General features: G+C 60.6%; 1 protein-coding gene across 2 annotated transcripts; it reads left to right on the top strand.

Annotated features, from left to right (window-relative positions):
* Positions 1 to 4846: 4846 nt before the first annotated feature.
* GABRD (gamma-aminobutyric acid type A receptor subunit delta) lies at positions 4847 to 14268 on the top strand. 2 transcript variants are annotated; one of them, XM_081796513.1, is made up of 9 exons: positions 4847 to 5046; positions 9692 to 9804; positions 10101 to 10168; positions 10264 to 10484; positions 11226 to 11308; positions 11750 to 11887; positions 12568 to 12723; positions 12958 to 13169; positions 13486 to 14268. In XM_081796513.1, the coding sequence occupies exons 1-9, from the start codon at positions 4979 to 4981 to the stop codon at positions 13783 to 13785; spliced, it is 1359 nt and encodes a 452-aa protein (XP_081652639.1). In that variant the 5' UTR covers positions 4847 to 4978; the 3' UTR covers positions 13786 to 14268. The 2 variants fall into 2 exon arrangements, with proteins under 2 accessions (XP_081652639.1, XP_081652640.1); XM_081796514.1 differs by lacking the exon at positions 4847 to 5046 and adding an exon at positions 5356 to 5669.
* Positions 14269 to 25392: the final 11124 nt, after the last annotated feature.

The raw sequence follows: 25392 nt of genomic DNA, 5'->3' as shown, positions 1-25392 counted from the left end.
TTTCTTTCTTTTTTTAATTAAAAAAAACTTTAAAGTAATCTCTACACTCAGTGTGGGGCTCAAACACACAACCCAGAGACTAAGAGTTGCACATCCACCGACTGAGCTAGCCAGGCACCCCAGGACCTTTGCATTTTCTATTCTCTACCTAGAGCACTTACCTGGGCCTTGATGTGGCTGGCTTTTGCTCCAGGAGGGATAGGATATAATTCAAGTTTCAGCTAAAATATTACCTCACCGCAAGGTCTTTCCTGACTGCCTTAACTGTCCCCCTTCACAGCAGGCATTTCATCCTTCACAATGGTTTGTTCGTTTACTAATGGTCCGTCTTCCACCCTCTAGAAGGGGAGCTCAGTGGGGATCGGGACCTTTTATATCTTCTTTGCACCCAACATCTAGACGAATACTTGGCATGCAGCAGGCTGGATAATCCTACTAATATTGGCTAAATGAACATTGATCTGTGTGTGGGGTTTTCTTGAGGAAGTTTGATGAAGGTAATTGAATATTAAGTATAAAAAAGATTACTGTTTTTATTTTTCCAGCGTCCTGTCCAGAGGACCAGCACGGAGGACCAGCGAGAGGTGAGGGAAGCACAGTGTCTTCCTGTCACAGAGTTCGGGGGGCAGCCTCACCCCAGCTGCCAGCGGGACCCCCTTCCCCCCAGAGGCTCCCCGAGAGTTTCTATGTGGTTGATTCTGTGTGTCTCTATCCAAAGTGGAATGTTTTCCCCACTGGACTGACAGCCTTTGTTGTTAGGAATGCTAATTTGTGTTTAATGTTTGCTACCACGTGAAAGAATTCAAATCACTACTTTGTTTTTTTGAGAGAGAGTGAGCGGGGGGAGGGGCTGAGAGGGAGGGAGAGAGACAGAATCCCAAGCAGGCTCCATGCTGTCAGTGCAGAGCCCAATTCGGGGCTCGATCCCACAAACCGTGAGATCATGACCTGAGCCGAAATCAGGAGTCAGACATTTTACTGACTGAGCCACGTAGGCATCCCCAAATCACTAGTTTAAAAAATACAAAATAGAAGAATTCTGACTTCTCCACATTAAATATGACCAATTTTTTTTTTAAGTTTATTTATTTTGACAGAGAGAAAGCATGAGTGGGCAGAGAGGGAGGGAGAAAGAAAATCCCAAGCAGCTCTGCACTGTCAGCATGGAGCCTGAGGCAGGGCTCGAACCCACAAACCGTGAGATCGTGGCCTGAGCTGAAGTTAGATGCTTAACCTACTGAGCCACCCAGGCGCCCCTACACGTGGCCAATTGTACTTGTGTGTCTATTTAACTCGTGTAGAAAAATTCTGAGTGGCCAAGTTCGATTGTGCATTGGTTCTCAGGGCCTTGATTACTGAGAACAGCATCCCAGCTAAGCCCTGTTTCCTGTGGGCCCGTCCTCTGTCTAAGCAGACAGACAACCTCAGGCGACTGCAAGTAGTTTGCTTTTGATCTTTTCTGCCAAGTTTCCTCAGCTTCTCAAATGAATAGATTCCATCTGAAAATCATAGCGTTAATAATTACATCCTGAGCTCGAGAAAATTCTTCTGTGTCCCTGCCATTTCTCTATTTGGTGCATTTTCCCCCAGGAAAATAATAAAGCAACCTCACAAATATATCAGGCAGGGATTTTAAATTTAGCTAGTGCTGTTTCCCCTCCCGGATCCCTATGACTCACCTCTACCTCCCGGGGCCCATCCTGCTGCCAGGATGGGTTCAGGCCAGCTCTCCGCCCAAGCTGTAGACTTAGTGCCGTCCCTTCCCTTTTGCTGTGAGCACCTGGCAAAGTGATTACCCCAAAAGGTAAATAATACAAAAAAGCTGCAGGCCGATGATTTCAAGAACCAAATAGACCAGCAGGCCACACTTTTGTGGCTTTTCTAGATGCAGCCTAGGGCATTGGTGTGCTCTGTCCCGGGGAAGTGTTGCCCGTGACTCCCAGGGACTAACTAAGGAGACGGTTTCCATACCTTCCAGGGCCAAATGCATGATTGTCCTGCTCAGTGCCATATGGGGAGAGCATGACGCCTCCCTGCACTAAACAGGAGAAAGAGACAGACGTCACTGCCCTGAGCTTGAAACCAGAGGGCTCTGCATGGGTCCTGCCTGACAGAGAGGTCACCATGTCGAAGGGAGGCCATGGAGAAGTTAAGTAGATGTGCAGGGATCAAATGTGTTAGGTTTGAAATTTGAGTGTCTTTTTTATCTTCATTCCTGTGGTCTGGCACCAGGCCTCCTGTTCTGTGCTCTTGGTGGTACCAAGAAAGGGGCTGGGGCTGTCGGGGCGTTTGGGGAAACAGCACAGACCTCATCTGAAACAGAGAGCCTTCCACTGGGGGAGACCTCTTCTTATGGATTTCGAGTTTCATCAGAGTCGTACTTGGAGGGTGGGTTCTCCCCCCCCCCCCCCATAACAGGCATGGAATTAACACAGGGAGTAACCTAAATATTTTCCAGAGAAGGGAGGTGGCCTGACCCAGACCTCTGACTCGGGGAGCATTTCCTGAATCCTCCAAGGGAGGGGAGAAGTAGGCTGTTTCCATTTCACAGGTGTGGATGATGCTATAGTCTGGGGCTCGCCTCAGCCAGGCCGGTGGCTGGCCAACGCAGAACCAAGGGCCTGTTTCCTGACCTTTGGTGGGGCTGCCCTGCATTGGCTCTCTGTTCTGGGGCAGCTGGAGCTTGTCTGAATGGAGCTGAGAATGAAAAAGGGGGGGCACTACCCGGTTACATCCAGAAGTGGCCAGAAGCTAATTTTCAAAAAATTTGAAGCAGGAATAATGAAAATCCCCATTCTTCAGATCCAAACAGACCAGTCAGGGGCAATGGAGAACTAGAATGAAGCTTGCAGATTCTGGGGAAGAAATTAAGCATTTCGACTGAAGGTCACTAAATATCCTGGTTACTCCGGACAGAGCTGCTTCCAGAGAGATCTGCGGGAGGCGCACCATACGGCAGGTGGCAGGTCGGGTGTGTGCCCGGCACTTCCTTCCCTCTTTCTCTATTCACGGCTTTGAAACATGCTTGCCTCCAGGGCTTGAGGAAGATGAGGCGATTTGGTGAGAAAACAGCCAGAGCTATGGCTAAAGTACCCGTCCAGTACAGCTTTGCAGTGGAAGGTTTAAGGTTAATTTTATGCCTCAGGTAATAGAGGCAAGTGAAGAAAATAGCAATAGAGTCTGGTTCACCTTGAACTAATTGAATCAAGTGATTCAAGGTTAACACTATTTCTCAGAGGCTGTCAGCCCCTGGACCTTCTCAAATACAGAAAGGGGTGTGTGGGTGAGCCCCGCCTGGCTGCCTGACCAGCACAGAGATCAAAGCTTGGGACTGAAAGGCAGAAACCCCGAGCAGCAAAGGTGCTGCTGACCAGGCTCATTTTGCTGGCTTTTGGAGACTCTGAGCCTGTGTCCTTTCCTACATTTATTAAGCACTTGTTATGTGCCAGAGGCTTAGACGTGAGGGGTTCTGTGAGGAAACAAGCAGATAAGATCCCTGTTCCGGTGGGGGAGTCATAACAGTGCCAGTGGGTGCTCACAGCCCGTGCTCCGTGCCAGGCCGTCCTCTGGACACTTTGTGAGGGATGAACTCCTTACTCTCCCAAAACGTGTGCAGAAGGACCCCCAGGAATGAGGCCAGGAGGCCCCAAGGCTTGTCTAGAGCACACGCACATATGTGCAGCGTGTGATCATTCTGGGATCAGTGCTTCCATACCCAAAGAGGGCTGGCACAGCCCTGCAGGGAGGCGTTCACGCTGAGAACTGACTGGCTCTCTTAGGGCCTGTTCCTGGCTTCAGGATAGAAAGCTGGGAACCAGCCCCATCCTTGGACACTTGGCACTCAAGACTGTGCTGGAAATTCCCAGCAGCAAAGCCCTTTCTCCCTGCCCCTTTCTGGCCAGCGTCTGCAGTCATGGGAGCAGACTTAATGCCCTCCGGGACAAGTTTGCCCGTTCTTAGTGTTTTCACGGGAATTCACTTTTTGTTGTCAGCTGATATGGAGTCCAGAAGTGAATAAATGAGACCCAACAGAGATTAAAGTTTGTGATGTCTTTTGAGGGGAATTGCGCACAACTTCTGTTGGAAAGAATTAAAATAGAGAATGCTTAGGGCCTTGACTTCCTCAGCGCTTCGCGGGCCGCAGAGGGCAGATGTCACCTTCCTTACAGCCCAGCCATCTGCAGTGCCCTTCCAGAGGCGGGCACAGGTGTGACGGAGCCTGACCAGGCGGGACAGAGAAGTCGCTGCATCCTGTGACCAGGACCTCAGCCAGAGGAGCAGCCGCACTGCCCCCCAGCCCGCCACTTCCCTCCCCGTCAGGCCGACCCAGTGGGGGCAGCGGTCGCTCGGGCTCTGGCTCTGCCGCGAATGTGAGGGGCTTGGAAGGAGCTGCGGGTTGGAGGGCGGGGGTCTCTCCCAGTAGCCGGTAAGGCGCAGGAACGCTAGCCCCCTCCCGGCACCCGCCAAGTCTCCGGGACCTGTGACCCCCACGAACAGCCCCGGGACGACGTTCACCGCTCCCGTCTGTCTGCAGGCGCCTGGCCAGGCAGCGGGAGGCTGCGACCAAGCGGGTCGTGGGCCTGGGTCGCCTCCCTGGCAGCGGTGGTGCGACGGGGAGTGCGGGACCCCCCCTCCCCGGGCCCGGAGCGCGGCCCGCCAGGGAGGGGGGCGCGGCCAGGCCGGGCGGGAGCCCGAGGCGGGGCAGGGCTGCGTGGCCCAGGGGCGGGGAGGAATCGGCGCGGCTCCCAAGTGCGGCGGGGGCGCGGCGGCAGGTGGGGGCGGACGGGCGGGGCGGCCCGGTTCGGGGCGGGGCGGGCTCCGGGCTCCGCGCTCGGTCCGCCCTCGCGCCCGCGCCGCGCGCCCTCCCCGCTCCCCGCCCCGCCTGTGCCGCTGCCGCGGCCGCCGGGAAGAACTTCGCGAGCGCCCGCGACCGGCCGGACCCCGGCGCCGCCCCCGGTCCCCGCCGAGCGCCGAGGCCATGGACGCGCTGGCCTGGCTGCTGCCCCCGCTCCTGATGCTCTGCGCGCAGCAGCACCGCGGCGCCAGGTGAGCGAGCCGGGTCCGCGCGGCGCCCGGGGCCGCCCTCGGTCTTCCTCCCCGCCCCCACCCCGTCTACCCCCGTCTTCACCTCCCCCGTCGACTCCAGTCTTCGTCCCCCCTCTCCCCGCGAGCACCCCACCCCCACCCCATGTCCCCCGCGGGCCCCTAGCTCCGGACTCACCGCTGCCCTTGGGGCCGCCCCCGGGTGCTGTCCGCCGTCCCGGTGCTGAACCGGCGCCGCCGAGCTGCGCGCGGACGTGGGAGCCGCTCCCAATTCCCGCCCCCCACCCCCCCCCCCGGCCCCGGTGCCTGGGCTCGCGTGGGGTCCTCGGCCCCAGCGGCACCTGGCCGGTCCCTGGCTGCTGGTGCCCCTCCAGGCGCGGGCTGAGCGCTCGGCGCGGCACGAGCTGCAGGGAGGAAGACAGGAACCATCCCGCGGACACGGGGGAGGAGGCTCCCCTTCCCCATGGGAGCCGAGCTGCACAGACACGCTTCCGCTGCAGCCCGCAGGGCTGGGGGGACCGCATGAGGGCTGTGTGTGGTCGCTAGAAAGTTCGGGCCCAGGACGCTGTGGAGTCTCCTTCCAGGGGCCATTTCAAATGGCAGCCACTCAACTCTGGAGCATGCAGGTGGGAAGGAGCGAGCTGCCTCTGAGGGTGGGGGGCGGTGAGGGGGTGGAGGACAGAGAAGACTCAGGATTTCTAACTGCTGGGGGAGGGGAGGAGGGCTCTGTCTCCCCAAGGAAGGAAAAGGCTAAGAAGGAGGGTCCCCATGGATTGTGGCTTCCTCCCTTTGGCTTCTAGGGACCAGTAGGGTCCCCAACGTCTTCTCTGTTCTCTGGGGACTTGAAATGGGCTCCAGGTAGTCTGGCATCCCATGGCCATATGCCCGCCACCTTCCTGGGAGTTGTGAGGGCCCTTTTTGAAAATCATCTTAGTGCATGGGCTGCAGACAACCAGAGCAAATACAGCACACCCCTCTGCCCCCCAGCATTCCGGACTTCTGGGCAATCAATTGCTGTCAAAGGCCTTAGAAACTGGAAATGGTTGAACATCAGCCTGTGTTTGGGCTGTAGGCACTCAGGCAGCATGTGACACGGAGGTGGGGGGATGTGGTCAGAATGTCCTTGTTTGTGGGGTGGGGGGCAGAGCCAGGAAGGTCTGAGTCTGGCCATAGGGTGGTCATCGTGCCGAAGGTCACAGGCAATGTTGATCTGCCCCTGTCCTCGGAAGGCTTCATTCTCTTATCCAGCTCCATGGCCCTTTTCCCTTTTCCTACTTCAAGGTAAGGGGAAGGGCAAAGCATTGAGGCGTGGCCGTGGATGTATGGGCTGGAGGCCTGGGATCAGCTGTTGGTCCAGCATAGCCACGTAGCTGTGATTCTGGAGTCCAAGCTGCTCTGAACCTCAAAGCCTCAGCCCAAGTTTGACACCAAAACTCATTTGGTGGCCAAGCCTGTTCCGCTCTGACGTGAAGCTCATTCACCCTACTTTTGGGACCTGTTTGTACTTTCCTGCTGGGAAATTCTCCAGACCACCCCCGCCCCCATCCCAAGTCCATATGTACATTATATCGCCTTTCTAAAAACTGAAACATCCTGGTCTCTGTCCCACATCTGGCTTGGAAGTGGGGGTAACGAGTGTGCCCGTCTGCCCGTGCAGGAAGGCTGGAAGGCTGTGGCCCCGGCCGGAAGGAGAGCCTCTGGGCTTTGTGGGCCTTGGCGGGCGACCTTCAGACAGTGCAGTGCTGTCAATCTGGCACCTCCTCCCCTGCCAGATTCCTATCCCTCCACCCTCCACTCCAGAAGCAGGTCAGCACCCTCCTTTCCCTCGGTCTCCAGGTCCTCACATCCGGAGTGGTAGGGGGACAGGAGATGCCTGTCCTGGCTGCCGCTGCTCAGGTCACATCCTGAGCTTCCCAGCAGGAAAGTCTCAGTGGGTTAGAATAAATGTGCTGTGCAGCGTTTGTGGGTTGGGTCAAAGCTGTGCCTTCCCTGAGTCTGAAGACCCACTCATGTGGCAGGGGCCCGAGCTTGCCGGCTGCACCCTTGTGGGTGGCCCTCTGGATTGCTGGCACCTCCACCTCCCTGGAGAAGCTGTGTGTGTGGCTCCTGCTTTGCTAGCTCACCGTGCGACTGTCGTGCTGTTCCTCTTATCCTTGGTAACTGAGGGGCCAGCGTAGCTAGTGCTGCTCCGAGAGCAGAGTTGCCAGGGACTGTGGGCTTGTGTGTGCACGCTGGAAGGGTCCTTGCAGGGAACAGGGCCCCACCGCCTTGCTCAGCTGCACCCACCTTTCCTCTCTGGCCCCAGGGGCACGGACAAGTGACAAGGGTGGGCTTGTTTACTCAAGGGGCCAGTCGAGGGAGGGAGGCCTGATGGCGCCCAAGCAGCCGCCGCCAGTGTTTCATGGTGCCCACTTCACCCCAGGAGTTTGAGCATGTGTCTCTGAGTTTCTCTGTCTGCACAACGGGAGCCCCCACCCTAGGCCATCTTGGGTTTCAAGGCGACCAGATGAGGCAGAACCTCTCCCGCAAGGTGCCGATCAGAGGCACCACAACCTCCCCCACATAGAGTGTGTACCCCGTCCACTCCTTTACCTGCCCACCTAAACCGTGGGAGGAAAGCAGGGCTCTCCAGCACCCGGGCTAGCATTAGTATATCCTCCTTGGATGGCCCTCGACATCTCTTCACAGCTGGAAAAATGAACAGCCCCTGTGCTAGGTGAGGAGTGACACGGGGCAGGGAGTCCGTTCCCTTCACACCTTCTAGGGGTGGCAAAGTCTAGGAAATCCACTGGCATCTTGCCACTTCAAGGTGAACTTTGTGGCCGGGGGCTTACCTGTGGCCTTGCCTTGTGCCCGGGAGTGGGCATGGGACCCAGCTGAGGGAAGGGGCGCCTGCCTGTGCCACCACCCTGAGGCCGGGGACGGATGGTATGTCTCCCGACAGCCTTGTTCCCGGCAGGCGAGCCGCTGCAGCAAGATGGCAGCTGGGCCAGTCCAAAAATAAAACCTAATTCGAGTCCCTTTACGTCTGATCGTTAGGGTGACCTCCATTTGCACTTTTCATTGTGCTTTACTTGGGTCCAGGACTTCATTCAGTTCCTTCTTATACTTTGTTAGCAAATCACCGGCCCTACCCCCACCCTGGACCAGACCGGGACGTGGCCTAGAGGCCCTAAGGTGGTCCTACGGGATAGGTCAGGGGTTTGTGAGTGTCCTTAGCTAGGGAGCTCCTGGTTCAAGTTTGACCTTCTTCCAAGGACCAGCGTGTGGGACAGAGGAGGGGCTGGGTGCCCAGCTGCTGGTGCTTCCCTAACCCAGGCAGCCTTCCAGGTGTTTGAGAACCCACCTGTGAGTACAGCGTCATTACAGATAACACAAGAGAGTTATTCTCGAATGCCCTCCTGAATGCCCCCCTCACTTCCTGCCTGACTGTGGATGGGCCTTGCCCTGTGGGCGGGAGGGGGTGGCTGTGTGACTTCCTGGGGCCTGCAGTAACAAGTGACCACAGGCTACGGGCTTAGTAGACATTTATTCCTTCCCAGCTCTGGAGGCCAGAAGCCCAAGATCAAGTCCGAGGGCAGGGTTGATTCCTTCCGGAGGGTTCTGGGGGAGGATCCATTCCATGCTTCTCTCCAGCCCTTGGTGTCCCCTGGCTTGTGGCTGCATGTCTCTGGTCGCTGCCTCTGTTGTCACACATCCTTCTCCCTGTGCGTCTGCTTTCTCTTCTTATAAGGACACCACTCATTGGATTGAGGGCCACCCCAATCAAGCATGGTGTCATCTTAATTGATTATAGCCCAACTTCCAAATAAGGTCCCATTCTGAGGTTCTGGGTGGACGTGAGTTTTGGGTGACCCGGTTCACCCAGGACAGGTAAGCACAAGGAGGGGTGGGTGGGTGGAGCTGCTGGGGGGCTTTGGTCAGTCTGGTGTGTACAGGACACAAGATGCCACGTGTGGAACGCCCCTGCAGCCCTGCCAGAGACGACCAGCACAGGCTGTCATTTGGACTAGTCTGCAGCCACTGGCACGGCCCCAGCCACTCTGGGGTCAGGCTAAGCCTCAGGAGCACATGACAACTGGGGATCACTGCCGCCAGTGCTGGGCCTGCCTGGAAAGGCACAGAGAGCAGGAGGTCGGCTCCAGCGTCCCCATGGGCCCTTAGCCTTGGCCTGGGTCAGGTGTGGGACCTCACCCATACCTCCTTCTCTCTGTTCTCACCTTCCTGGTCACGCAGCTCTTCTCCCAGGTCACCTCCTGCAGGACACTTTGCCATCAGAGGCTGAAAGGGGGGCCATGTGCCTTGTCAGGGTCCTCCAAGGCTCTTCATCCGGAGATCCCAGGGGCGGGGGCTCTGGGCTGGCCACCCTCCTCAAACCAGTTGTGGAGGGAGGCTGGGGACTCTGTGTGACCTGGAAGGCTCACTCAAGGCTAGGTGGGCCGGCGGAAGCTGAGCAGAGGCTGGTGGGTGAGGTGGAAGAGTCCTGGGGCTCCTCGTTTCTGGCAGGATTCACTGGGACTGGCCAGGTCCAGCCTGGAGGGACTCTCGCCGTGGTCTCCCCCGCCCACCCCTGGCTTAGGTGCCGAGGAAGGGAGCTGGGCTCCGTCCCTGGCACCCTGCCTGTGACCAGTGGGCCTTGCGTTTCCAGAGCAATGAATGATATTGGGGACTATGTTGGTTCCAATCTGGAGATATCCTGGCTTCCCAACCTGGATGGCTTGATAGAGGGCTATGCTCGCAACTTCCGGCCTGGCATTGGAGGTGAGGGCGGCCAGTGGGGGCACGGGGGAGTCTCCTGCGTCCGGCTGTGGGGGTGAGCCCTGCCGGCCCCGGGCTGGCTCCCTCGAGGGGTGCGTCTGCGGTCCCCAGGGCATGTGTCACACCTCGACGGTAGCCCCCCGCCCCCAGGAGACAGCTGGGAAGGTGGGTCTTCTCAGAAGGGTCTCGTGGCAGACTCTCTCCAACATGGTCTTCCCTGCAAAACCCTGGCTGACCCCTGTCCTGCCTGCCTGGGCTTGCACTGGGTGGGGAGCCTGGCTTCAGCCTCTTCCCTGCAGGGCCTCCTGTGAATGTGGCCCTCGCCATCGAGGTGGCCAGCATCGACCACATCTCGGAGGTGAACATGGTAGGTGCTGGTCAACCTCCACCCACCCCTGGCTGTGGGCCCCCACGAGAGGAGCGGGGCTGACGGCCAGTGGCCCTTCCCGCCTCCCACTGCAGGAATACACCATGACCGTGTTCCTGCACCAGAGCTGGCGGGACAGCAGGCTGGCCTACAACCACACCAACGAGACCCTGGGCCTGGACAGCCGCTTCGTGGACAAGCTGTGGCTCCCGGACACCTTCATTGTGAATGCCAAGTCCGCCTGGTTCCACGACGTGACCGTGGAGAACAAGCTTATCCGGCTGCAGCCTGACGGGGTGATCCTGTACAGCATCCGGTGAGCCCTGGACCGGCCCCCCCAAGATGCTCAGACGGGAGCCGGATGGGTCGTCCGTCCTCTGGCGGGGCCCCATACCACCTAGTAATGGCAGCTGCAGAGGTGGCCGCGGGAAGAAGCCCACGGATGCAGCTCTGTGGCCAACACGGTGCTTTTTGGTTTTCACGTGGGGGTGAAATTCACATAACATGCAACTCACCATTTCAACGTGAAGGACCCAGTGGCATTTAGCACGTTCTCAGTGTTGTGCCAACATCCCGTCTGGCTCCAGAAGGTCTCATTCCCCAGGAAGGAGACCCCACGCCCATTAGTGCTCGCTCTCCATCCGTCCGCCCGCCCCACCGACCTCACCTTCCGGATAAAGTGAATCATACAGCGCGTGACCTTCTGTGTCTGCCTTCTGTCCTTTACCTAGCGCAGTGTCTTTGAGGGTCATGGTGTTCACCGGGATGTCATTTCTGTTTACGGCCGAGTAACCTTCCGCCACATGGTATCCACTCATCCGTCCGTGGACACCGGACCGTTTCCACTTTTTTGGCTATTGTGTGTTGAGCTGTCCCGAACATACATGTGCATGTATGGATATGTGTTTTCTGACCTGTGTCTTTTAAAAACAGAGTTAGCGGCCAACATTTTAAAAACCAGGAGATTAAAAAAATCTGGGGGGCGGGGCAGGAGGACCTCAGGATTTCGGGAGCTGGCCTCGCTCCTGGAGGCCTCACCAGCGTGTTGTCTGGGCAGAATCACCTCCACGGTGGCCTGCGACATGGACCTGGCCAAATACCCCATGGACGAGCAAGAGTGCATGCTGCATCTGGAGAGCTGTGAGTGCCCCTCCGGGGCCGGGCAGGGGGCTCTGCTCGGCAACTGTGCTGCGGGGGGAGAGGGGACTCGGGCCGCCAGGGACCTTTGCAGCCGGCCTGGCTCGGGGACAGGGAAGCGTCTGGGATAGGACCCGTGGAGCGAGGAGCCTGGGCTGAAGAGAAGGCAGAGAGGGAGCTGGAAGGCCTGGGCAGCCCGACCCTCTTCCCACGGGTCACAGACGGGTGTGCAGCCCAGACGAGGCATGTATTTGTGTCACCGAGCCAGCGTGACAGCCCCCGCGAGTCACCTAGAGATGGCGGCCTGCCCTTTCTCCAGCTCTCCTGGTCCCGTCTGCCGGCCGGAGGTTGGGCATGGCCACAGGCCTTCTCGACCCTGGCTGGGTGTCCTGTGCTGTCCCCTGTCCCCTGTGCCGGGGGACACCACCTGGGGCTCTCCTGCAGATGGCTACTCATCCGAGGACATCGTGTACTACTGGTCTGAGAACCAGGAGCAGATCCACGGGCTGAACAAGCTGCAGCTGGCCCAGTTCACCATCACCAGCTACCACTTTGCCACGGAGCTCATGAACTTCAAATCGGGTAACGCGGCTTCTCGCGGCCTCTTCTCGTGAGCCTGGCTCGCGGTCTTCTAGCACTTGTAACTAAGCCGTTAGTTGGCTCTGAGGACCCCCTGAGGGTGCCCCTGGAAAAGCACTGATGGGCACAGGCTGCACCTGACCGAGGGACTCAGGGCGCCACAGTGCGGATATGGGTCAGGCTTTCTCTGCCTTGTTCCTTGGTCCTTGGTTGCTTCCTGTAGGCTCTCAGTGCTTGCGGTTTCGGGGGGGGGGGACACGAAGGGTGTGGGGCTCACCTGGGGCTGCCTTTGTCCTGACCCCTCCTGCCCCTTCCCAGCTCCTACTGCCTGCTCATTGGTGCCAGCCAGCCCAGCTGGCTCTTTCCTTTCGCTTGGCTGGGCTCCAGGGAGGGCTGGAAGAGCTGGCCACACTCCGGGAGAGTGCCCTGGGCCCGTGCAGCACTGGGATCTTTCTCCTCTCCTGCCTCCGGGTGGCCCTGCCTCTCTCCCAGGACAAGGCCCAGGGCACAGGAGACTCCTGATCCATCAAGCTGTGTGGGGAAAGTGGGGAAGGCAGGGGTCTGAGGCTTGAAGTGGTGCTCCCCTCCGTGCCTGCCAAGCCCTCCTCTCCACCCGCACGCCCTGCCCCCCGGTGCCACAGTGTGTGGTGGTCAGGTCCCAGCAGGGAGTGTTTCTCCTGCAGCTGGTCAGTTCCCTCGGCTCAGCCTGCATTTCCACCTCCGGAGGAATCGGGGCGTCTACATCATCCAGTCCTACATGCCCTCCATCCTCCTAGTTGCCATGTCCTGGGTCTCCTTCTGGATCAGCCAGGCAGCGGTGCCCGCCAGGGTGTCTCTAGGTACGGGGCCCTGACCTTTTCTCCGAGGGAGCTGGTGAAAGGGTGAGAGCCCAGAAGCAGGACGCCAACCCTGCTACCCATGAGCCCATGTTTTGCCTTCCAGCCCCTTGTTCCAAGCCAGTGGCCTGCCAGGCCTGGTCACAAGAGTCTGAATTTCGCTTGGGCTTGGGGCAGGGGTGGGGAGGGCAGGGAAGTGGCAGGGGCCCCAGCAACGGCACCACCCATTCCCGGCAGGCATTACCACGGTGCTGACCATGACCACACTGATGGTGAGTGCCCGCTCTTCCCTCCCGCGGGCCTCGGCCATCAAGGCGCTGGACGTGTACTTCTGGATCTGCTACGTCTTCGTGTTTGCTGCCTTGGTGGAGTATGCCTTTGCCCACTTCAATGCTGACTACCGGAAGAAGCAAAAGGCCAAGGTCAAGGCCACAGAGCAGAGAACAGAGGTGAGGTTGAGCCTGTGGGCGCTCTTGTGTTCAGCACCAAGGACAGCCCCCCCCCCCCCCATGCCCTTCACACACACCCCCACCCCGCCACCGACACAGAGGGGCAGTGCTGGTGGGGCCACTCTTCCTGGGACCAACTCAGGACCCTCTGCCTACTGCTCTGGGGGGTTCGCTTGCAGCCCCCGGGCACAGGAGAGCAGGCCCTGCCTGCTGCTGCTCACAGCGACACTTGCTGAGGGACTCAGCCGTGGCCCGGGTGGGGGGTCCTGGAGCGGAGCCCGCCCTTGGCTCAGCCCTGCCCCGTCCCCCTATGCAGATGGACGTGAAGAATGCCATTGTGCTCTTCTCCCTGTCGGCCGCTGGCGTCACCCAGGAGCTGGCAGCGTCCCGCCGGCCCTGCCGCACGCCTGGGAACCTCATGGGCACCTACAGGTGTGTGGAGATGGAGACGGGGGAGGCCAAGAAGCGGGGCGGGCACCGCTCGGGGGGCCAGGGAGGCCTCCGTGGGCTTTTCAAGCCCATCGACGCAGACACCATCGACATCTACGCCCGCGCAGTGTTCCCTGCTGCCTTCGTGGCCGTCAATGTCGTCTACTGGGCGGCCTACACCATGTGAGGCTGCAGGTACCTCTCCTGGATAGGCTGCTTCACCTGTCCCGGAGCCCACGGCCACCGGGCGAGAGGCTCTCGGGTGGATCTGCCCCCTCTGCCTGTTTCGAAGGGGGCGTGACAACAGGCCGCGTGAAACGAGAGGAAAGCCTCGGCCTCCCTAAGTACCCCAGGCGCTGTCCCCACCGTCCCCTGGGAGACCACCCGGGGCTCTCCCACGCACCTCTCCTGCAGACCCCCGGCCCAGCTCCCCCTTAGCGGCAGGGTCCACCCGACCCAAGGCTGAGCCAGGCAGGCTCGTGGCCTCTGGGAAGCTATGCATTTGACTCACAAAACAATCCTGATTCCAGGCACTTGCTCTGTGGGCTTGGGACCGGGTCACGGGAGGAGGCTGGGAGTGGGCGGTGCTACTTTCTTGGTAAAGTGGTGGAGAAGGGCGTCCACGGGCCTTTGGTCCCAGCATGAAATAAAACAAAGCGTTTGGCTGCTGGCTGCGTTCTCTGTTGCTGCGGCTGGGCCGTGGCCGCACCCTGGCTGCCCGGAGAGCTGTCCTGGAGCTGGGGGCTCCATGGGCTCGAGACAGAGGGGTTTGGAGCTGTGTCCCAGAGGCGAGCCATGTGGCCACGTCCTTGGGCCTCGGTGGGAGGGGCAGAGATGCAGGGTCCCAGAGAGAGGCTCGAGGAGTCACCCCCTCCCCCCTTGGTCTCTTGGTCCCGTGGCCAGGGTGCCATTACACTGCCTTCTCGGATGTGGCGATGGGTAAAAGGGGGCCACCGAGTCCCCAGTCCCCACCACGCACGTGGGGTGACACGGTTGCAAGCAGGGTGATGGGAGTTGTTAGTCACTGGAGATCTGACAGGCAGCTCTTACTAAGGTGTCCGGGTTTTCCGTGGCACCAAAGCAAGGTGAGCCTTCACACTGGGAGGAAACAGAAGCGGCAGTGAGAGGACCGGACCGCTCTGCGGTCGCCGTGGAGCCCGGGAAGCCGGCTCCCACGGACAAGGTCAGCCAGGTCCGTGCCGTGCTGTGGTCAAGGAGGCAGCCGGGCAACTGCCCTGCTGGCCCCGCGGCGCCCTCCTGGTGGGCCCCAGCCCGAGCCACCTCAAGGGGAGCATGACGATGACTCTGTGTGAATCAGACTTTGTGAATCGGGTGGTCCTACCATCCGCCTCCAGCCTGCACACGCTGCCCAGGGCTCTGCAGTGTCTCCAGGCCCTGGGGACGGGATGCTAGAGGACGCCGCTCACAAAAGGGCCCAGTGGACCATCGAGGTCCAGGTGTTCCAGCACGGGGGTGCCGGGCAGCCGCTCCCAGAAGACCAAGGCTGCGTCCAAGGGCAAAGGAGGGGACTGGTCCATCTGCCCAAACCACAACCCGGCTTATCACCTCCACTTCCCCCGCCTCCACCTCCTCCTCCTCTTCCTCCTCCTCCTCCTCCTCCTCCACTTCCTCCTCCCCCTCTTCCTCCTCCTCCTCTTCCTCCTCCTCCTCCCCCTCTTCCTCCTCCTCCTCTGCTTCCTCCTCCTCTTCCTCCTCCTCCCCCTCTTCCTCCTCCTCCACCTCCTCCATCTCCTCCTCTTCCTCCTCCCCCTCTTCCTCCTCCTCCTCTGCTTCCTCCTCCTCTTCCTCTTCCTCCTCCTCTTCCTCCTCCTCCTCCTCCTCCTCCACCTCCTCCATCTCCTCCTCTTCCTCCTCCTCCTCTTCCTCCTCCTCTTCCCCCTCTTCCTCCTCCTCCCCCTCTTCCTCCTCCTCCTCTGCTTCCTCCTCCTCTTCCTCCTCCTCCCCCTCTTCCTCCTCCTCCACCTCCTCCATCTCCTCCTCTTCCTCCTCCTCCTCTTCCTCCTCCTCTTCCCCCTCTTCCTCCTCCTCCCCCTCTTCCTCCTCCTCCTCTGCTTCCTCCTCCTCTTCCTCTTCCTCCTCCTCTTCCTCCTCCTCCTCCACCTCCTCCATCTCCTCCTCTTCCTCCTCCTCCTCTTCCTCCTCCTCTTCCCCCTCTTCCTCCTCCTCCCCCTCTTCCTCCTCCTCCTCTGCTTCCTCCTCCTCTTCCTCTTCCTCTTCCTCCTCCTCCTCCTCCTCCACCTGCACCTCTCCCCCTCCCTCTCCTCCTTTCCTTCCCCTCTTCCCCCTCCTCCCCCTGCTCCCCCTTTTCCTCCTCTCTGTCTCCTCCACCTCCACCTCCACCTCCACCTCTAGCTCCAAGGCCCTTTACCCCCTAAAGACCCCTTCTGGCACCAGGCTGCCACTTTGGGCCCCTGCTCTAAAAGACGAGGCTTCGGCGCTTGTTACAGTCATGCCAGGCCGTGGGATGGGCCAAGAAGCAAGACCTCCCGGATCCGACGTGACCAGAAGCCGCAAGCGGAGTGGACCTCGGGGCGAGGATCTGGGTCAGCCGGGGATCCGGGCCGCCTCTGGACAGCAGGGGGCTTGGGGGCAGCCAAGCTGGGCTAGCACCACCAACAGGGGCGGTGACGCCCAAGGGCAGTGGTCCCTTTCTCCCTCGCCGCCTCGCCCCGGCACCCTCTGGTCTGCGTGGCCCCACGCGGGGTCACGGCTCCCCTCCTCCCCGGAGCCTGGAGAACTGCCTGGGGGTGAGGTGCTCAGGCCCCAGATGGTGTGCTGAAGGTGCCAGGCTGGGCTCAGGGCCACCCGCCCTCCCCTGGAGGCAACCTGGGTCCCGTCCCAAGTCTTTCATTCCACCAGAGGGGGCCCGGGAGGGTCAGCTCCATCTTCTGGGCCCCCAGGGGAGGGGCAGGTAGGTTCAAGTTCATGGAGCTGCCCCGCTCACCTGGGTGCAAGCCCCCTGCTGCTGGGATCTTGCCCCACCCACACCCGCCTCTCCTCACCTTCCCTGCTGCTTGCAGGCTGCCCTCTTTCCGCTGCACTTACCCACAGGGAGCTATTTAAAGCCGGCCTTTGTGACTGCCTCGGGCACCCACGCGCGAGGCCCACCCGGGCAGGAGCCTGCGCCTGGTTCCGCAACCAGCAATCACTCCCCCCAGCCTGCAGGCTGCTATTTCTGCCCACATATTTACAGGGCCAGAAAAAAGGGACGGGAAGGGCTGGCGCTTTTGAAACGCCGAGTTCTATTCCGGTGGTGATGACATGGGCAGATTGAAGGCCCGGGCGGATCAAGGTTTGCAGCTGAGAGGGGCCAGCTTGGGAGAGGGGTGTCAGCAGTTCCCGTGACAGAGGCATCTGGGCCCGGTGTGGGGCGGGGAGGCTGCCTCCAGATGCGCCTCGTTGCGGCACCGACAGTTTTCGGGGGCCGGCGGCTTCCTGGTCTGTTGTCTCCGGCGGAGGCCGGAAAGTGTGTTGGCCACACAGACCCTGAGATGCTTCCCTGAGGGCCGGGACGGCTCTTTCCTGCGGGGCCGGAGGGGCAGGGGCAGGGGCAGGGCCCAGCTCCACTCTCCGGCCTGTGGCGGGGGCAGGGCGAGCCTGCCGATGCAAAAGCAGAGCCTGGGACAAGGACTTCGGTACAGGGCATTTATTCTGGGGAGGTTACTTTCCCGGGGCCGCCGCAGACCGAGGGCTCAAAACAACAGAAATCTACCTTCTCACAGACTGGAGGCCAGACATCGGAGACCAAGGAGTCGGCAGGATTCGTCTCCTCCAGACGCTGTGGGGGGATGTGTCCCAGCCTCCTCCAGGCTCCTGGTGCTGCCGGAGGCCCTCGGCGTCTCTTATCTAAAGACGCAGCACCCCAGTCTCTGCCTGACGACACCGGCGTTTTCTCTGTGTGTCCTCTTCTTATAAAGGCACCTGTCGTGGGATTTAGGGACCCTCAATGCAGTATGACTTCATCCTACCTCATTATAGCTGCAAAGACCTTATTTCCAAATAAGGACTGGGTAGACATGAGGTGGGGTGGGGGGCACTGTTTAAGCCTGTGGGCGGGGGGGTGATGTCCCAGAGGCAGGAAAGGAGGAAGCAGGAAAGCTGGCCAGGTGCTCCAGCCGGAAGCACTCAGGTCCCTGCCCCACTGGGAGCCCCCGCCCAACATGTGGAATGTTCTGTGAATTGTCCTTCTGAAGCGTGAGGGCCACCTCCTGCCCCAGGGCCGCCGGCCTGCAAGCCCAGGCCCGCCCTGCCCCCCCCCCCCCCCCGCCCCCCCCCCCCCCCCCCGGAAAGCGCTAGAAGGGCTGCCGCTTCGGTCGATGCAGGGCAGGGGCTGACGCACAGCAGTGGGGACTCACGTCTGCTCAGGGCACCTCCGGCTCTTCGGGGTGGTGGCTGTCACAGTAGCCGACAGCGCTGTCACAGCGGCGACCCAGCTCAGCGGAAGGAGCCATCGTCCGCGCCCGCGGCTACAGGTGTTCCTGAGGCTGGAACCGAGGGTCACCCTCTCCCCTGCCGAGTCCCTGTAGTATCTCTCTGTCTTCTGGCAAGCAGGCATCTCAGTAGGACACACAGAGTCCTGGCCACTTCCTGGGCACCAGGTCCGAGGAACAGAATATCCTCGATAAGGTGGACCCCGGAGAAGGTGCTCAGATGTGCGCTGTTCGAGATCCCCGTGCGCCACGTTGCAACAGTGCGGGAGAGCTAGCGTAGCCGGAGAGAGGGACGGTGGCTGCGGACGGCTGCCCGGCCTGCGCGAGGGCCACAATGTTCGGTCCTCATCGGCGGAGGCGGAGAAGACCCTCAGCAGCTCAGTCTGCGCACCCGCGGCGGGGGACGCGCTGGGCGGGCACCGTCCCCAGCACCACGGCAGCTGGAGCCACTGCTGCCCTCCTCCTGGTCTGTTCAGAGCCGACACCGGTGAACTGAATGGGAATATGGGGGGGGGGTGTCTTTGAGGTTGGCATTGACATCCGTACCTTCTACCTGGACGGGGTTTGTTAAGTCCTCCCCCCCCGTACCTGTGAGTGTGATGCTATTTGGAAGTAGGGTCTCTGAAGATGTAATCAGGATGCACGTAAAGAGGAGGTCAAACTGGGTTGGGGGGGTCCTAAATCCAACCACTGGTGTCCTTATATGGGAGACACAGAGACACGCAGAGAGGAAGGGCTGTGTGAAGACAGAGGCAGAGGTTGGACTGACGTGTCTATAAGCCAAGGGTCACTGAGGCCTGACGGCAACACGGGAAGCTGGGGGAGGGGCAAGGCACACCCCCCCCCCCCCCCGTCCCCAAGGAGCCTCCAGGAAGACCAGTCTACTCGCGCCTTGGTCTCAGGCTTCTGGCCTCCAGACTGCGAGACGGTGAAGTTCAAGCCCCACAGTCTATGGTCTTTTCTTAGAGCAGCGTCGGGCAAGCATCACTTTGCCAGGTATCCCCCTGAGATGAGGTGTTCTCTGGGACCCCTCCAACAAGCGGGACGTGAGACAGGGACACACGGTTCCCAGGTGGTTCGCTCGTAACGACCGCAAACCCGCGTCAGGTCCTACGCCTTCCCGTCAGGGCCCTGATCTCAGCATAGGAGATCGGCAAGGCCCCTTGTCATTCTTCTCTGGGATCTGTCACCCTTATGATTGCATCTTGGGCCCAATTTTCTGCACCATCTGCCCTCTGGCTGGAGGCAGCAGGGCTCCTTGAGATGCGTGGGCCTCCTGGCTTTCACAGCTCGCCGCAGTTGGCTCGGAACCCGTAACGGTGAGGGCTCTGAGGGCCGGTGATCACCACCCCACACCCCACCGGCGGGCGCCCTCTCGGTCACCATACTAGTGAGTGGCCCAGCCGCACGCACATGGCCAGTACCTGACGGCGGAGTCGGCTACAGGAGCTCCCGTGCACGTGGCCGCCCGACAGGGGATCCGGGAGGTCGCTGGGAGCCAGTGGGGAGAGGTGGAAAGGAGGAAAAGCGGGTGGGGTCCGTGTTCCCGAGCTGGCTGCTTACGGGGCAGCTCACGTGCATGGGTGCGTGGTCCGCACCTCCCTGGAGACCCTCTGAGGAGCCACACGGAACCATCTTTCAAGGATCAGCCAATTCTCATGCCCCAGTGGTTGACAATTGCCCCCAAGGGCGGTAACTTCCCACCCTTTCGGGCTGCCTGGGCTGACCATGTCTGAGAAAGTCCTGGGGCAGCACAGTGGGTGGCAAGGAGAGCACTGGGGACAGGATCCTGCCGGTGTGCTTGAGGACCCTCTACCCCGCTGCTCTGAAATTAGAGGGGAGCCCAGGGCACCGAAAGCACCTACGACCAAGAAGTTAGGGATTTTCAGTGTAACAGATGTAGCCGTTGCTGGGGGGAGGGCAGGTAAATGTGCATCTCTCTCTCTCCTGGCTTTCTGAGTACGACTTCCCCTTGGTCGAGAAGTCCTAGTTGTTAGGAGCGTGGGCTCGGGGCGACCTGATAGCACTTCCCGTCTGCATAACCTTGGGCAAGTTATTTAACATCCCAGGGCCTCAACATCCTCATCTGTAAAATGGGATAATGACGGTACAGGACTGTCGTGAGGAGTAACTGGTGTCATCATAAATAAAAAGCACTTAGGGCGCCCGGGTGGCTCAGTCTGTTAAACGCTGGGCTTCAGCTCAGGTCACGATCTCACAGTTCATGAGTTCGAGCCCCGCGTCGGGCTCTGTGCCGACGGCTCGGAGCCTGGAGCCCGCTTCGGATTCTGTGTCCCCCTCTCTCTCTGCCCCTCCCCCACTGACATTCTGTCTCTCTCTCTTTCTGTCTCAAAAATAAACATTAAAATAAAAAAAATAAACATATTATAAACAAATAAATAAATAAAAATAAAAAGCACTTAGAACACTGCCTGATACTTTGTACCACTTAGTAAATGCGATTATTTTTTATTGGTTGGTCCCAGGCACCCACCCTGCCTGGTTGGGGGGGCGGGGTGATTCGTTTTGCTAAAGGAGAAATGCAAAGAGAAGGGCAGAGTTAGTATTTGGGTTTCGATATTCAAAATAGGATTTGCAGCAAGAAAATAGCCTCGCGATCCAGCTGTGCCTCGGAAATTTCCCTCTTTAAGCTCCCATTTGGCAGAGGAAGGGCAGTTCTAGGAGACTCAGATTTACTCCTCAGCGTGGCATAGCACAGGCTCCAAGGTCCGCCGTCCTGGGTGTGTGTGCGTGTGTGTGTGTGTGTGTGTGTGCGCGGCGGGGGGGCAAGGACTGATCCCGAGAAATGGGGAAAGCCTGGGGGGCTGTAGGAAGGAGGCATACAGAGGCTGGAGGAGGAAGGGGGCTCCCACAGGCTCACAGAAGCTGACTGCACATCCAACTCCAAGTTCAGTGACTTCACGCCGTGGAATTTAGTAAACACCATAATCAGGGCTCTGGTTTTCAGACAGCTGGTCTACCAGAATGGCACGTGATGTGTGCCGCGCAAGGGGAAGAGACATCCATCAAGGGCATGGCTGCTCCCTCTCTAAACTCAACACAGCTAAGAGGGGGGCATGGAGGGGTCAGACAGCTTGTCCAGCCTGCTCTCCTGAGCCTCTGCGGTACCCGTCCAGGCCGCACTGAGGTTGGGCGGCATGACCCCTGGGACAGAGGCTGGGGCTCCACCTGGGCCAAGGGCAACCAGGCAGAGGCTTGCACGAGTCAGTAACCAGCACCTTACGGGAGGGCTGCTGGGCTCAGCCGAGTCAGGAAGCAGCACCCCGATTACTGCTGGGAGACCATTTTCTACGAGTCTTTGTGTTTCTGTACATCTTGTTGGCAAGAGGCCAGTTGCCTTTTGTTCCGGACTCGTTGAGCCAACAGCTTGGAATTATCTCCCCTCCCGAGGAAGGGCAGGTGTTTCTCTGCCCATTATGAAATATCTGGGTTCTCTGAGCTCAGGGTTCGGTTCTTATAATGGAGCTCCCTGCGTGCCCACCTGGGCCACCCGTGTTCTCCTGTGGGACAGGGGCACGAGCAGACCGATGCCAAGTCACTGACGTCCATGCCACTCTCTGTGCCGTGAGTAATAAGGTCCTTTGTCTCTGAACCAGGACTCTCGTGTCTTCTGACGGCCTCTGTGCCACTGAGGGCTCACAGTCCAGAAGATCCCTCAACTGTGGTTGCAGACAGGATGCCCAGCGGGGAGCTGACTGCTCTCACTCTGCAGGCCCCGGGCCAGTCACTGCACAGCGGGCCCAGCCAGGGTCTCGGGGCCCCTTCCGGCCACTGCCGTGAGCGAGCATCGGCCCTTCCCGCCACACGCAGACGCATCTCTGTGGGGGGAGGCGAGTGTGAAGAGAGGAGGGACACTGGGCAGGACTGAAGAGGCTGAATGCATCAACGGTTCCCATGAAAGCTTTAGGTGTTTTTTCCTGCTGCCGAGTGGACGGGGCTCTCGAGGGAGGCGGGACGGGGGCAAAAGTACCGAAGCAACGTGCTCTTCCCCGCCAGGTTGTTGAACGCCCTCTGCGAAGTCTCCCGGAAGGGGCTGAGAGCTGCCCCAGGCCGCCAGAGCAGAGGGGGCGCCCCTGGGGCTGCCCGGGACCCTGCGGCACCAGCTGTGCCCCTTGGGTGCCGAGACGTCCTCGGGCGAACAGAACCACGGTGACAACCTGCCCTTTCCCGAGAGCTGAGCCAGGAGCCAGTGCTGTGCCTTCCGTGGTCGTCCCCTCCCACCTACAGAGTCCCCACGTCCCAGGAGAAGAACCTGAGGCCCAGCCAGGCAAGAAAGAGCTCCAGACCACGTGGTGGGAAGGATCCCAGCTGCTGCGGGCATCCATGTCCCCGTGTCCTGAGAGTCTCCCAGGCCGGTGCCTCCTGCCCTCCTGAGCCAGGTCACCTGGCTCCACCCTAAAAGGGCCTCCCCCCTGCATGTACCACTCCATTTGGAAACACCTGATGGCCGGTCCTCCCAGGGGGTCCCGGACGCACAAGCATCTGGATGGGGCGGCCGTGGGCTTCACGTCCTTAGCCTGGGATGCCCCACTTTTCCCCAGGTGCCAAGGACACCGACACCCCCAGCACAGCCCTGGGGCAGCTTGAAGACCCAGCTGCGGACCAAGGAACCGTCAGGCACATGGGCTGGCTTCATCTGGGGGCTGGTGCCCTCAGTCAGCCTTGAAGACACGTCTCTCGGGGCTCCCCTGAGGCACTGGGACGAGGAGGTAGACAGATGTGCTCGGAGGCACCAGGGACCTTCTGTGGACGCCTGTCAGGTGCTGCAGCCCTCAAAGCCTTAGCCCTTCCCCAGGCGGCCGTCGCAGGAATTCAGTGGGGTCCTGTCCTGAGAGCAGTTTCTCAACTCTCCAGCTGTCCTGCCGGGGAGGGGTCGCTGGGGGGTGACGGGAATTGTCAGGGGTCAGCGAGGGCTGCGCGTTGCCTCTGGGGATGGCAGCCCGGGCCCGGCCCATAGGAAGCTGCTGACCCCGGGTGACAAGGTCCCAGGGAGTCTTTTCCGCGCACGGGGACGCTGGGGTGCTTTCCTATGAGGGTGGCACCTGTCCACAGCCATCTGGGGCCACGGGCAGGGGTCCTGCCTCCTCCTGTCCTGGCAAAGCCACCCCGCCTGCATGAGCGTGAGCCCACGTGTGCCACGTTAGATCTCAAAGGTCACGCGGGGCCTGCGGTGGGGCCTGCGGTGGACTTTGCCTCGGCTCCACAGCGGGCCACGTCACCTGTCACCCTCGACCCTGCAGCCATCAGACTGTACCTACAGTTCCCTCTTGACAGTGCATTTCCAGAAGTGGAGCGTTGACACCCAAAGACGCAGACACCTTTAAGGCCCCGGATGCATATCGTCACCTTGCCTTCTAGAAGGCGGTCCCAGCTGCACCTCCCTGGGTCGGGGTGCGTGAGGACCTCCTCCCAATCCCTTCCCAGGACGGGGTTACCGGGTGCCTGACCGCGGAGCGGTCTGTAAACGATGTAGGCTTTGGGGCCCGCCTGGGGGGCCACCAGCTCAGGCTCTGAATAAAAGGCAAAGAAAGCCGGGGAGGGCGAGCTCAGCAAGGTGGAGGCACCAGGGCGCAGTGGGTCCCCTGACACCTGGCCGGACGCGGACAGCCCCCCCCCACCCCGGGGCGAGCTCAGCTCCCCACACAAAGACACGCAGGGGCTCAGCCAAGCAGCTGGGGACCTGTCTCACTCTGCCACTGTGTCTCCCTGTGATGTTTCTAGTTAACTATGGTTTTCTTGTGGCTAAAATAGCACCCGCTGGCAGCCCCCACGGAGTGGCATTGCCATGGTGACCGCGGGTTTTGCGTGCTGCCTCCTCAGATGCGTGTCAGGCTTGTTTTGGGTGTTAAATATAATCCCAGGCAGCTGAGGGGATCGAAAGCGGGACAGACTCCATCTCCCGGGCTGGGAAGTATCTCTCCCTCGTGATGCCCTGGCCCTGCTTGTCTTGGGCGCCAAGGAGAGGGGCTCCACTCTGTGGACACATCCAGCTGGAAGACAGAGATGTGCAGGGCGTCCCCACCGGCCCCGGCAATCCCGGCCCTGCAACCCTGGACAAAGCGCTGGGCCACCCAGACCCTCGGTGTCCTCGTTCAGAAAACGGGCCTATGAAACCCACAGCCTAGGGGTCCGCCAAGCGGCAGGGTGCAGACCCTGCAGGTGCCGGTGCCTCGCTGTCCTCGCTTGTACGATGGGACGACAACTGCAGGGCGCGTGAGAGTTGCTGAATGCGGGAAGCCGCTGGCACAGCAGGGTCCAACCCTTCCGGGCCGTCGGAGTCCCGGGTGGCGGTTCGGCCCTGCAGCCCCCCACCCAGCAAGCCACCCTTCCTTGCGTGCACGCAGGAACACCCGTGGCGCACAAAGGCGCACGTGCAGCACGCACAGGGACCCCACGCAGAACACACAGACACGCGCACGTGCACAGGCAGGCCGTATCCACCGGGGTCCGGTCGGTGGTTTCCAACAGAGACCAGTTAACATAACGGGCGATTAAGCTTGGCCAGTGACCGCAGGCAGGAGGCAGGACTGGTACCCGTGGGCTGAGGGGCCGCCTCTCCCCAGGCCGGAGTCGGGCCGCGTCCCCGGCGGGGGGCGGGGGGCCCAGGAGGCGCGCCGCCCACGCGGCCACCCACCCGGGCCCGAGCCGCGCGCGCGCGGGGCCCCGCCTCCGGCCGCGTCCCTCCGGCGCCCTCTGCTGGGAGAGAGGGAGGACGGCGGCTCCCGGAGCCAGGCACCTGCCGCGCACAGGCTGGCCCCGCTGTGATGAATGACCCCGCCCAAATGTCAGCAGTGCCCAGGGCGACAGACCCTCACCCTTGTCCTGAAGGAATGGCATCTAGGCCCCCAAGTAGGGAGGGGGGAATTTGGAGCAGAGAGGCAACCAATTGGCCACCGGCACATAGATGCACACGGATGCCCACAGACACAGATGTACGGGAAGCATCTGTAGGGACACACACGCGATGCGGACGCCGAATGTGAATGATCACACAATACACACGGACACACCGACACACACGCGGGCCGAGAAGCCCACGGAGACGAAGACATCCCTCTCCCTCTCCCTCTGGGCAGGGCCTTGCCCAGTGAATGGAGCAGCCTTTTCTGGAAGCTCCCGGGGCCCTGTCGCTGGCTCCCCACCCTCCTTGATGTGGCCCTCGAGGCCCCTCAGGGTCAGCTCCAGCAGCTTCTGCAGCCGCGCCTCCACAGCCTCCGGCCCACCCTGCTCCCTGGGGCCACAGAGCCTTTGCACAGGCTGCCCGACCTGCCTCTCCTGCGATCCTTCTCCACCACACACGTGGTCATCCCGGTGACAGGCTT

Source organism: Panthera onca, chromosome C1, assembly GCF_046562875.1.
Source record: "Panthera onca isolate mPanOnc1 chromosome C1, mPanOnc1 haplotype 2, whole genome shotgun sequence".
Lineage (NCBI taxonomy): Eukaryota > Metazoa > Chordata > Mammalia > Carnivora > Felidae > Panthera > Panthera onca.
This window is presented reverse-complemented; position numbering and strand designations above follow the sequence as displayed.